Raw genomic sequence first — 12,019 nt, forward strand, 5'->3', positions numbered from 1 at the left:
GCACATCACCCTGCTACAACAAGAGGTGAAATGGATGCTGGAAAAGGGGGCCATAGAGCCAGTCCCTTTCCAGCACCAAGGGACATGAGTATACTCCCTATACTTCCTTATTCCCAAGATGGACGGCTCCCTCAGACCAATACTGGACCTCAGACCCCTAAATCAATATATACTGTCGGAGCACTTCCATATGATCACACTACAGCAAGTAGACTTCCTAGCAACATTGGACCTCAAGGACGTGTATTTTCACATACCCATCCATCCAGATCACAGAAAATATCTCAGGTTCACAATAGAAGGTCAACACTACCAATTCAAGGTTCTCCCCTTCGGGGTGACCACTGCTCCAAGAGTGTTCACAAAATGCTTAGCGACAGTAGCCGCACATCTCAGGAGACAACACATCCATGTGTTCCCATACCTAGACGATTGGCTCATACAAGCAAAATCGTACCAACAGTGTGCAAGAGACACGTCTCAAACACTTCAGCTGCTACACAGTCTAGGGTTTTCGATAAACTACCCAAAATCGCATCTACAACCATCCCACACACAACAATATCTGGGAGCAACTATAGATACCTCAGTGGCAAAGGCATACCCAAACTCAGCGAGGATAGCCAGCATGCAGATGCTCATTCGCAAATTTCTGCCACAACACTCTCTTCCAGCTCAAGTCTTCATGCAACTCATAGGCAGGATGGCCTCCTGCATATTCATTGTCCCTATTGCCAGACTCCAAATGCATCCACTACAAGAATGCCTAGCACAACAGTGGAACCAAGCTCAAGGACAACTAAAAGACCAAGTGTTGGTAGACAGTCGCGCTCACATCTCTCTGCAGTGGTGGAACCCACAAAACCTTTCCAACGGGCGACTGTTCCAAGAGCCGGATTCACAACTAGTACTAACAGCAGACGCATCACTGACAGAATGGGGAGCCCACCTCCTTCACTACACAGTACAAGGGCTCTGGAAAATCAAACAAAAGAAACTGCATATCAACCAACTAGAGTTGCTAGCAATATTCCTAGCCCTGAAAGCATTCCAAAAATGCTTGTACAGCAAGACCGTGTTGATCAGGACAGACAACAAAACAGCAATGTACTATATCTAGAAACAGGGAGGAACACACTCTCCACAACTGTCCCACTTGGCACAGAGTATATGGAAGTGGGAAATTCCAAAAGATATTTCTCCTGGCAGAACACCTCCCAGGGAAAGAATCAAATGGCAGATCTGCTCAGCAGGCACGGCCAACAACTACACAAATGGGAGATTCACCCCCAAGTTCTCCAACCATTCTTCAGGAAGTGGGGGCACCCAGAGATAGACCGGTTTGCCACAAACAAAAACTCAAAATGCCAGTACTTTGCCGCCAGGTTCCCACATCCGTTGTCACAAGGCAATGCGATATGGATGAACTGGTCAGGCAGATTTGCGTACGCTTTTCCCCCAGCACCACTGATTCCGCTGGTGGCACGCAAACTGTGCCAACAATCACTCACACTAATCCTATTTGCTCCCACATGTGCGAGACAGCCATGGTACACAGCGTCCCTGGAACTTTCAGTAGTTCCTCATCAAAGGCTGAACCTCGCACCCCATCTTCTAACTCAGAACCATGGAGAAATCAGGCAACCAGATCCCAATCAGATGAACCTAGCGATCTGGCTCCTGAAGTCTTAGAATTTGGATACCTTAACTTGCCTCCAGACTGCATGAACATCATTAGAGAGGCAAGACGACCAACTACAAGAGCGTGCAGCTAAATGGAAGAGATTTGTCATTTACTGCAACAAAAACCAAATCAACCCTTTATATGCTTCCATACAGAACATTATATGTTACCTGCTGCATCTTCAAAGATGCAACCTAGTATACTCTTCCATAAGACTACACCTCGCTGCTATAGCAGCATACCTTCAAAACATGCAACACCTTTCACTGTTTAAAGTACCAGAAATAAAGGCTTTTATGGAGGGTCTTAAAAGGGTGATCCCTCCAAGACACCCACCTTCCCCAGTCTGGAATCTAAATATAGTACTTACCAGACTTATGGGACCTCCTTTCGAACCTCTACACTCATGCGAACTGCAGTTCTTAACGTGGAAGGTGGCATTCTTGATTGCCATTACCTCACTCAGGCGAGTTAGCGAGTTACAAGCACTAACAATTCAAGAACCCTTCATGCAAGTACATGCTAACAGGGTGGTTCTCAGAACAAACCCTAAGTTTATGCCAAAGGTGATATCCAATTTCCATATTAATGAAATCGATAGAACTGCCAGTGTTCTTCGAAAATCCACAGTCAGTAGCTGAAAGAGCCCTACACACACTAGATGTCAAGAGAGCTCTGCTTTATTACGTGGACAGAACGAAATCCTTTAGGAAAACAAAGCAATTATTTGTTGCTTTTTCACCACAACATAAAGGAAATCCAATATCAAAGTCAGGAATAGCCAGATGGATAGTTAAGTTCATTCAAATATGTTATCAAAAGGCCAAACGCACTTTAACTGTCACCCCAAGAGCACACTCTACGCCTAAAATGGGGGCATCAATGGCTTTCCAAGGAAATATTCCTCTTGAAGACATATGTAGAGCAGCCACATGAACTACCATACACACTTTCACAAAACACTACTGTGTAGACGTGCAAGCAAAGCAGCAAGCTGCTGTAGGCCAGGCTGTCCTCAAAACTCTTTTTCAAACTGCTGCAGCTGGCACAGGTAACCACCGCTAGAGGAGATACTGCTATACAGTCTATGCACAGATATGAATTCAGCAGCCCACATGCCTCGAACGGAATATGCTACTTACCAGTATGCATCTGTTCTTGGCATGTAGGGCTGCTGACATTCATATCGCCCACCCGCCTCCCCGGTGCCCGTCGCAGCTGCAGCATTATCTTTTGCATGGCCATCCCTTACTTTACTATCTCCATCTCTGCCACAATGGCGAAAAACAATCTGAGGATGGAGAAGATGCCCATGCGCACTGTAGTTCAGGGGAGGAGTCACCTATCTTGTGATACTTCGAAGATTCTTCCAGGACAACAAGGTGCAATCATCCGGACCCAACACTAGGCGGCGATCTATGCACAGATATGAATGTCAGCAGCCCTACATGCCAAGAACAGATGCATACTGGTAAGTAGCATATTCCTTACCAAACGTGTCCACTTGGATGCGAAACAGCAAACACCATGACCACCGAACAACGACATGCGTTCGGTAAAGCGGCGCTGGATTTTAAATTCAAAAGCGTTCCCTACTGTTGCGGGGACTGGAGTTGGAATAGTAAATTATACTATTCCAAAGTCCAGCGCCCCCCTAAGGCAAGTCGTTGTAACGACTTGCGCTGTAACTGGAATGTGTGATTTAGACGCATTAGTTGTTACGCCTGCGTTGTTAAGGAACACGTAGTGAATTAAAGCGTGGTTGTGTCATACAACCCTCTTGGATTCCCTATCGGAAGGATTGCTGGGGAAAAACGAGGTTTGACATTGCTAGTGGAAATCTACACAATGAGGTTCTCGTGTAGGGTGCTTGGTTACAAACTGCAGATAAATGCACAGGTCTATGTCGACGAGCTGCTGGCCAGCTGACTTGTGGATCAGAACCAGGCCGGGACCACGTAGCCATCAAATGACCAGTGAGGGGAATGATTAAATGGTAACAAGGGCTCAGATGACAATTGCCATCGTTTGAGAGTTTGTCAAAATGTATATTTTGCATCACTGGAGAGCAACTGTAGCTATAGCACCTCAGCTGCCCTCCGGACCACCCCTGTGAATGAGGCACCTTCTTCCACTAGAGGCGCATGGGGTAATTCAAGCTCTGTTTCAGGGGAGGTGCTGATCCCACTGGCATTAAGTAGATACCGTATTTTGCATCATCAGTACAGTGAGCTAGGTGGAAGGGGGGGGGGGAGTAGCCCATCTCTCTACTCCTCATTATTAGTGTCTTAAGATATCTTATGCGTTTCTTGTATAGGTCAGAATCTAAGCCAAAAAACAAAGAATGGAGCCTCTAAAGAGAGCTGCAGTGCAACAGAGGCATTTGGTTAGAGTCAGTAGGTATATCAGCCAGCTGCCCTTTTGTGACTTCATATCGCAAATCGGTAGAGCTTGGACCAAGATCGGTTAAGGGTACAACATGGGCACCCGATCTTCTCTTGATGCCGGAGGAGTCTTTATTGGCACTGGTGTGATGACAACTGATATGGATTTTGGAGCCAGTGGAGAAATCTGTACTAGAGTCAGAACAGGCCTGGAAATGGGCCCCAAGGAGTCAAATGGCATCGAGGTAAGATAATGCAACTAGGGGCCCCTGCAGCTCTGTGATAGATTTGCTGCATGTCCTCCTTGATGGCAGGTTTGACAACATCCCCAGAAGCTCAGGGCAGGCTAAGACCTGCTGAGGAATCTGTTCTGAGACCAAAGATTTTGAAGGATGCAATTTTCAACTTGACACCCTTGTGGATTCTCCTTTAAGCTACAGTGTCAGTATGGGGTTGCGTCCCGCTTAATCTTTTTATGTATGCATTTGGACTTTGACTTACGTGAAGACAAGCAATAAGTGGACAGCTCGCAGGATCAGCCTTGAGACAGCGAATGAGATAGGGCCCTTGGCTCAGAGCACTGTGCTTCTACTATGGCACTGCTTATATTTGGTAATGTAGAGCTTTGCCCCTGACCCTGGACAGACTTCGGGTGCGAGGGCATACTTGTTGCATTACTTGGTTTCATGACCCGACTAAAGCACTAAAGAAGCACCCTGATTGAGGCATCTGCTTCCTGCAGTCTCTGCACAGTTGGAAGCCTACAGTTTTTGAAGGTGAAATAGTTCTTAAGGACACTGTTCAATAGTTTTGAAAATTATCATAAGATCAACAAAATTGGAAGAACAGCTCTGGATCGTGTTGGAAGGCTAGGACAGAATGGAACCAACATCATTGCACAGAGGAGGCACTTATATGTCGCTCCACTTCGCCACTTCTGGGGAGGTATAGAACCACACAACACCACCTGCCAATGAATGGGAGCACTGTTGTTGAAGTTCTCCAGATCCAGTCTACAATCGGTGGCTATTCTAAAGTTGAGGAATTTGGGGTTAGAGGTAACAATCAAAAACATTTTCGAATTACAGTTTGCTCTTCGTTTTTATAATTTACACCAAACTATACTTCATCATAAAATCTGAAGATTACACAACTATTATTTTAATGCAGGGTTGTGTTCCTACATATATAACATTATTTTATACAGGTAACAATGGTATTATAGGCCGTAAAAGAAGCGAACACAATGGACAACCTGCCCCAAGTGGTGCAGTAAGACACCCATAACCGGGTGCAGTGGCCTTACACACCAATGGCCTCAGCGGCACGCTACGGGTAACACAATGACCGACCCCTGAATTTTACTTTTGAGTCAGAATGATCACCTTTATATGACATGCATTAGAACTCACATGGCCGTTGGCAATATCCAGTAGATCTCTCAAACGGCAACCTCTGCTGTGTCTTCTCTCATAACATATGCTGTCTTCTAGTATCGCATAGTCTGTGCCAAAAGATTTGAGGATGGCATGGACTTCTTCAGGAGATCTTTTAGCATAGACCTGATAGACCTGCAAACAAATTGAAAACCCACTGTTAAGACAGTCGCAGGGCCAAAAGAGTGTGCTTCTTCGATTTTCATTTAAGTAAGTATAAGCTGAAACATATTCTAATGTATAGCTGTAAAACTTGGGCCCTACTTTTCTGTGGTCGAACTCTGGGACTTCATTAGTTCAACTTTGTTTCTGAAGTGTAATGACTTAATAAAGGGCTAAAGGATGGACAGTTCTAATGCACGATGCCTATATTACCAGTACTGGTGCCAAATTAGCTCTAAAAACCGAGAATGTGACCCAACAGCCAATGGAATGGTGTCAAAAGTAGATTTTAGCTATGGTGGAAAAATCCAAATGCGCACACAGGCTCCAAAGGGGTGAAGGGACTGTTCAGCATAAGATGACATAATGGTTAAACATGCTTAACACACGAATTGGAAGGTAAAACACAACAGCACTTACCATCAACTTCAGAAATAACAATTTAGCCTAACTACCAGGATGGGTACTTTGCACTTGTCACTTAGGATTTATGTTCCCTAGTTCATAACAAGATTTCAATTGTCCTTTGAGTTTTAGTTGAAAAGGGGCTCTAGCTGAGAGTGTGTGGAGACGTGTTGCACAGAGCAGAGAAGAGACAGGCACAGACAGATCCAGAGAACTAGGGCTCATCACAAGCCATATACACTTTTTGGTGGCACCGGCAAGTGTTCTCCCACCTTTTCCTTACTTGAATAACCCAGTAATTCTAGATTTCCTAATCAGCGAACAGAAAGGTGTTGCCAAAACCTCAATACTTAGCATGAAGGCAACTGGCATTGTGATTTAGGCTTGAGTGTTCCTATAGGAGCAGGACCGAGTATAATTTGCATATATCTTGTCTTTGTTAAAAGAGGTACAATGGATGAATAAAGATTGGAATGTAGTCTGAGTGATCCCCAGTGCTCTGATTAAATCAAGCATTCCCTTCCATCACTTTGTTTTTTGCTTATATGTATATTACGTACTCTGTGACCCATTTAAATGGCCAATCAATATTGTTAGATAACTCTTGCTAACCTTCAGGCTCTGGTGTGATCCGCTACCAGGATGTACCTTGCATAAGACATCACAGACCTGTGTCTTTGTCGCTTCTACATGAGATAACCTACTTATGTTATCGGTCCTAACCTCGGACATATATCCGTCCGTAGTTTCTTTCCCCTCCCAGCCCTTTCACCGTAAGGACTCCTTGCCCAACACGGACCTTTGTCCGCAACAACTCCGTTCCGCAGCCGGGTTGGAAAGGCCACCGGTCTTTCGTATCGATTTTCTACCCTTGAAAACCCTCAGCCCTGAAGAGTCGCATCCCCCACACGTTGTGACGAAACACGTGTCGACTGGTTTACTTTCATTTGTACTGATCAAGTGTGAATTATAAATATATTCTTTTCACAACCCTGGATTTGACCTTCATTAGGTTTTCTGCACGATCTTTAATCGACTCACTGGGTTCTAACACTAGAGCCTGACATTTGATACGTGTGCACAGGAATTGGACTCATTATATGGTGTGGGATTTGTCCTTCACCTTTACAGGGGTTGTTTCTTGCCTGGGTTTGTTGCCCCTGACCTGTTGGCACAGTGTATTTAGAATAACTTGTCAAACTACAATCTCATCTGCTGGAGCGCCAGATCTTCCTGTCCCTTAAGTCAAACCCAATCTCTTTACTCACACAATACTGTTTGACAACTCTTGCTAACCTTCAGGGATCACCATGCATGTAATTGCATTAATTTGACAGTATTTTACGGTTTACATTTAAAGAGATGCTGCCCTGTCATTACCACATATTTGTGGATCCTAGCTTTCTTTGTGAATCACTGAAATTAGTAAGCCTTTCATGCCTCTATGGAAAATCCCTGTTTCAATGCCTTGGCTGTAACGCAATAGTTAATAAACCTCCTTTACCAAAGTTCTATAGAGTATTCTGAAGAATACATTACCCCTTTGTAACTTTCCCTTAGCTTCTTGAACGTCTGTTTCTGATATGTTACAGTCCAGAATTTAATTTTAATTTCTTTATAATTGGGATCTACTTGGGATCTTGAGTTTGTACACATGCTCATATAACAGTTCAGTGTCATATTCTTCACTATGTCGCAGATTTTTTTTAAATTGGCCAAAAGCGATAGCAATTTCTTCCTCATACGCAGGTTTCACATCTTTCTCACCACTGTATGCTAAGTCTATCATATTGTTCTATATTCTTCCAAAACATTTTAAGATCATGTTCACATCTCTTACGGTCTCTCATACTTTTGTGAGGTATAAGACATTAGTTTTATGGCATATAAACACAGGCAAACAACATTTACATATCGTATTGTATTTCAGATAATTTTGTATCAGAATGCAATACAAAACCGAATCAGTCTCTAGACAATGTTGAGATACCAATGTGGATTGTTTAAGTCACCAGTAAAGTACTTCTTACACCAGTCTACCTTCCCAATTTTAGGGACACAGGATCTAAAAATGCATCCGATCTTCCGATCCAGGGAAGACCGGTCTTGGCAGTTTGGGCTCGACTGTTCCCATGAGGCACAGGGTCAAGACTGATTTGCATATGGCTGGGTCTGAACTGGGGTGGCGAAGTGAGCTAAAGAACGTGATGGATTCAACCCCGATCTGTGAGAGGGGGTGAGAGTCTGAAAAGATTCAGAGCTCCATCCATTATCTTCTTGTGTTTGCTTTGTTCGCCCTAAGTTGGCAGGGTACGCACAGACGTGGGTCCCTTGCTCACTTTGCCACTGAATTCAAGCTAGCCTGGCTAATGGTGGGTGTTACGCTGAAACCAGTCCCGGGATGCTGGTCTCCGGTCCAGGAAAGACCTGGCTTGGCAATTCGGGCTGGACTGTTCCAATGAGGTACAGGGTGAAGGCTGATTTGCATATAGCTGGGTCTGAACTGGGGTGGCGAAGTGACCTAAACAACGATGATGGATTCAACCCAGATCTGTGACTGGGGGCGAGTGTCTGAAAAGTTTCAGCGCTCCGTCCATCATCTCCTTACGTTTGCTAAATTATTCAAGTACCCCATCTTCAACAGGAAAAAGGGTTCTGATTAGTTTTGGAGTAAATAGGATATCAGGTGAGGTCAGACCAGTTCTGAACCTGGGGGGACTAAACTATAGTCCAGAAGTAAGATTCAATCATGGTAAATCTACAAACATATATACCTCTCATCAGTCCAGGGAATTGTATGGCAACTCTAGACTTGCAAGACACCTATCTTTATGCGTCAATACAGTCATCGTCAAAATTACTCCAATTTCCAGTTCACAGTCCTGTCTTTTGTATTGCCTTCAGCCCCCGGAGTCTTCACGAAGATATTGCCTCTATTATCTGCTTTCTTACAAATATAGTGGATTCAGTTGTTCCCTTATTTGGATGACTGGTTAGTCTCTTCGTCTTTTTTTAAGGCACAGAAAGATGCATCCACAGTATGCTACACTCTGCAGAACCTAGGATTCCTAGTAAATGGAAGAAAAAAAAACAGGTGGTTTTGGCTCAGGTTTTACTATTCATTGGAGCCAAGTTCCAAACAGATCTGGTTAGAGTGTTTCCACCCTTTGATTTCATCCCTCTATAAGCCAAAACAAGGGCTCGATTAAAAGAGTGGATCAAGATTAAGGGATTCATGTGAGCCACAACACCTGTGCTTCCCTGTTCACCTCTTCATCTAAAACCACTTGTGTACTACCTACTGTCTCATTGGGATGTGGCATCCATGAATCTGAAATTTCTATTTCCAGTCTCTCATACAACGGAAGGCAACTCTTGCAGTGGTTAGTAGACTTGTACCTGATGAAAGGAATGTTGCTGGGCCCGCCTCTTCAGTAAAAAAGGATTGAGACAGGCCACCCCAGAGGACTCTGTGGTTCAGGGTCCATCATCAAGAATGGAGGCAAATCATGATTTGAACTGGAGGGAGTTCCAGGGTCTCTGAGCATTCCCTTCTATCCTGGCAGGCCTTACAGTATTAGCTTGTTAAGACAACCAAGTAGCTTGCTTAGTAGAATATTGTCAAGGGTGGACATTATTGCAAGAACTTGCATTCCATTGGGTTTTGGGCCGAGTCCAAACTGGTGTCCTTGAAGACATGTTAGCTAGCGCAGTCAGAGATTTCTCTAGCAGACAGTCTGAGCAGAGATCCCCCCTCTCAGTCAGGTTTTCTACTCCATCCAGATTAATTACAAGCCTTGATTTTCTAACTAGGTATTTTGTGGCAGGACTTTTTCAAATGCCAGTCAACTTATCTACTTCGGCAATTTTTGCAGCAGAGTAACATGCCCAACGGCATGGGGATAGATGACCTGGGAGATAGGTGGCCCACAGGGCTCCTATATGCATTTGCTGAGGCAGATTTAGCAGGATAATATTCAGAATGATAAGGCCTGCGCCATCCTCCCTGCCACATTTTGGCAAAGGGAAATCATGGTTTTCCTTGGTAAACAGTTTGCCATTCGGTCCTCCCATTCACTTTCCCTTATTCCTCAGCCTGTTACTGCGGCCGGACCTTTCTTAAGCAGCTATTCCCAGACTCCGCTAAAGTGTTTGGAGGTTGAGCAATCAGATCTTCAATGAACTTAATGTTCCAAGAAGTAGCGAAACGTATACAACAGAGTTGTAGATACTCTACTGTATCCACTTATAATAGCAACTCAAAGGGGGCGGGGGGGAATACTCCTGAGTTCCAGTTAAAAGAGCCAACCTGCATGAAGATAAGAAGGCAGACCTGACACCACTGTGTAAGATGAGTGATGTGACATTTTGAAAATCAATAATATCTGGTTAAAAAAATTATAATAATAAGGTAGGCCCCATGGGCAGGTTGTAGTGTATTTAAAAGGTAGGACATGTAGTTGTGTATTTTTGCATGTCCTAATAGTGAAATACTGTGTATTTCGTTCTCACTGTTGAAAGGCTCTCTCTCCCATAGGTAAACATGGGAGCTGGTTGTTAACACTTTACCAAGGTAGCTTGCCTGCAGGAGCTGATAAAAGGCATGCCTGAACTCAGGATTTAAAAACACATCTTTTAGTGAAGATGATTTTTATATTATGTGTTTGAAAATACCTCTTTTAGAAAGTGAGTATTTTCTTGTCTAACCATCCTGTGTGCCTCTGCCTTTTGTGTATTCCCTGTCTGGGTGTAGAGTGACAGGAGCAGGGGATGTGCATTCACACTAGACAGACACTAAGGGGGAGGGGGGTTGAGGGTGCTCTGCCTTTCCTGGGGGACTCATAGCCAGGCTGATTAGATCTGGTTGCATTTAGAGTAGTGGGAGGAGTTGCGGCTTGCACCTGAAGGGACTGTGGCTGCCTCTCACAAAGCGGTCTCCACCTCCTGTGGTGAACCAGGCTGAACTGGTTTATGTGTGCCAGAGGAAATTTGTTTGTACCAACTTAAAAGGAAAATGGAGCACACATATTGGGGCCCAGAACTCTAGATTACTGTTGGACTAAGGAACCTGACAGGAAGAAGAGCTGGAAGAGCTGTGAGGAGAGACTACCATTTTTTGGTGTGCTTTGCTGAGCTGTCCTGCAGTTTCTGCTTCTGTCTTTGGCAGGGAAAGGACTGGACTGTGCTTTCCACAACCTAAGTATTTCTAAGGGCTTGATGTAGAGCTTGCCTCCTGATGTAAGTCTCAGGGAACAAAGACTTCAACTTCTTCTGGGTAGCGCATTCCAGAACTGGATATTTCAGCTGCCAGAGGAGAAAGGGTAATCCGAAGCAGTCAACGACGCCGCTGCAGATACCTGAAGGCACCGCCACACTTCGCACTGCAACCCTGGTCTCTCCAACGGTGCCACTGAGCCGCTGCTTGCACCGTGACCTGTGGGGTACTGCACTCTGCCCCGCCTCGCTTCACACTGCCACCCTGGTATCCCCGACACAACCTTAATGCCATCGCTAATGCTGCTGCCTGCACGTTGACCTGTAGACACCGCTCGTGGAGAATACTGAGCACCGTCCCAATTTCCACCGTAGCCCTGGTCTCACTGATGATGAGGCTCCAAGCTGACATCGACACTGCTGCTTGCACCGTGGTTTGGTGACACATTCGTAAGTTACATGACGCACTGCCCCGTTCCACAATGCAGCCTTGGCCCACCAACGCCAGTGACTTCAGTTCGTCAGCACAGTCCCCTGCCTGCACTGTGACCTGTGGGCCCCACACGCTGCATTGCCCCATCTTGCACCACAGCCCTGGTCTCACGGATGCTGCTAGGGATCCCGCAAGGCTTTTAGTCAGAAAAGCAACCGGGTGCACAGCTTATGTGAACGCACTAGATATAGATGTGCTATTATCAGGTGGTGCAAATGGGCGAGTGGAGAGTCCTTGCAAC

The 12,019-nt window shown here is 45.0% G+C and overlaps 1 protein-coding gene across 3 annotated transcripts in view; it reads right to left on the reverse strand.

The window, feature by feature from the left end:
• Positions 1–12,019, reverse strand: part of DPY19L3 (dpy-19 like C-mannosyltransferase 3) — a 472,263-nt gene that overhangs the window by 59,821 nt on the left and 400,423 nt on the right. For all 3 annotated transcript variants that reach the window (XM_086945460.1, XM_086945459.1, XM_086945461.1), the window contains one exon: positions 5,481–5,639. In XM_086945460.1, coding sequence (XP_086801586.1) covers positions 5,481–5,639 — 159 coding nt within the window. The remainder of the gene's footprint in view (positions 1–5,480; positions 5,640–12,019) is intronic.

The sequence above is a fragment of the Lissotriton vulgaris genome, chromosome 12 (genome assembly GCF_964263255.1).
Source record: "Lissotriton vulgaris chromosome 12, aLisVul1.2, whole genome shotgun sequence".
In the NCBI taxonomy this organism is placed as follows: Eukaryota; Metazoa; Chordata; class Amphibia; order Caudata; family Salamandridae; genus Lissotriton; species Lissotriton vulgaris.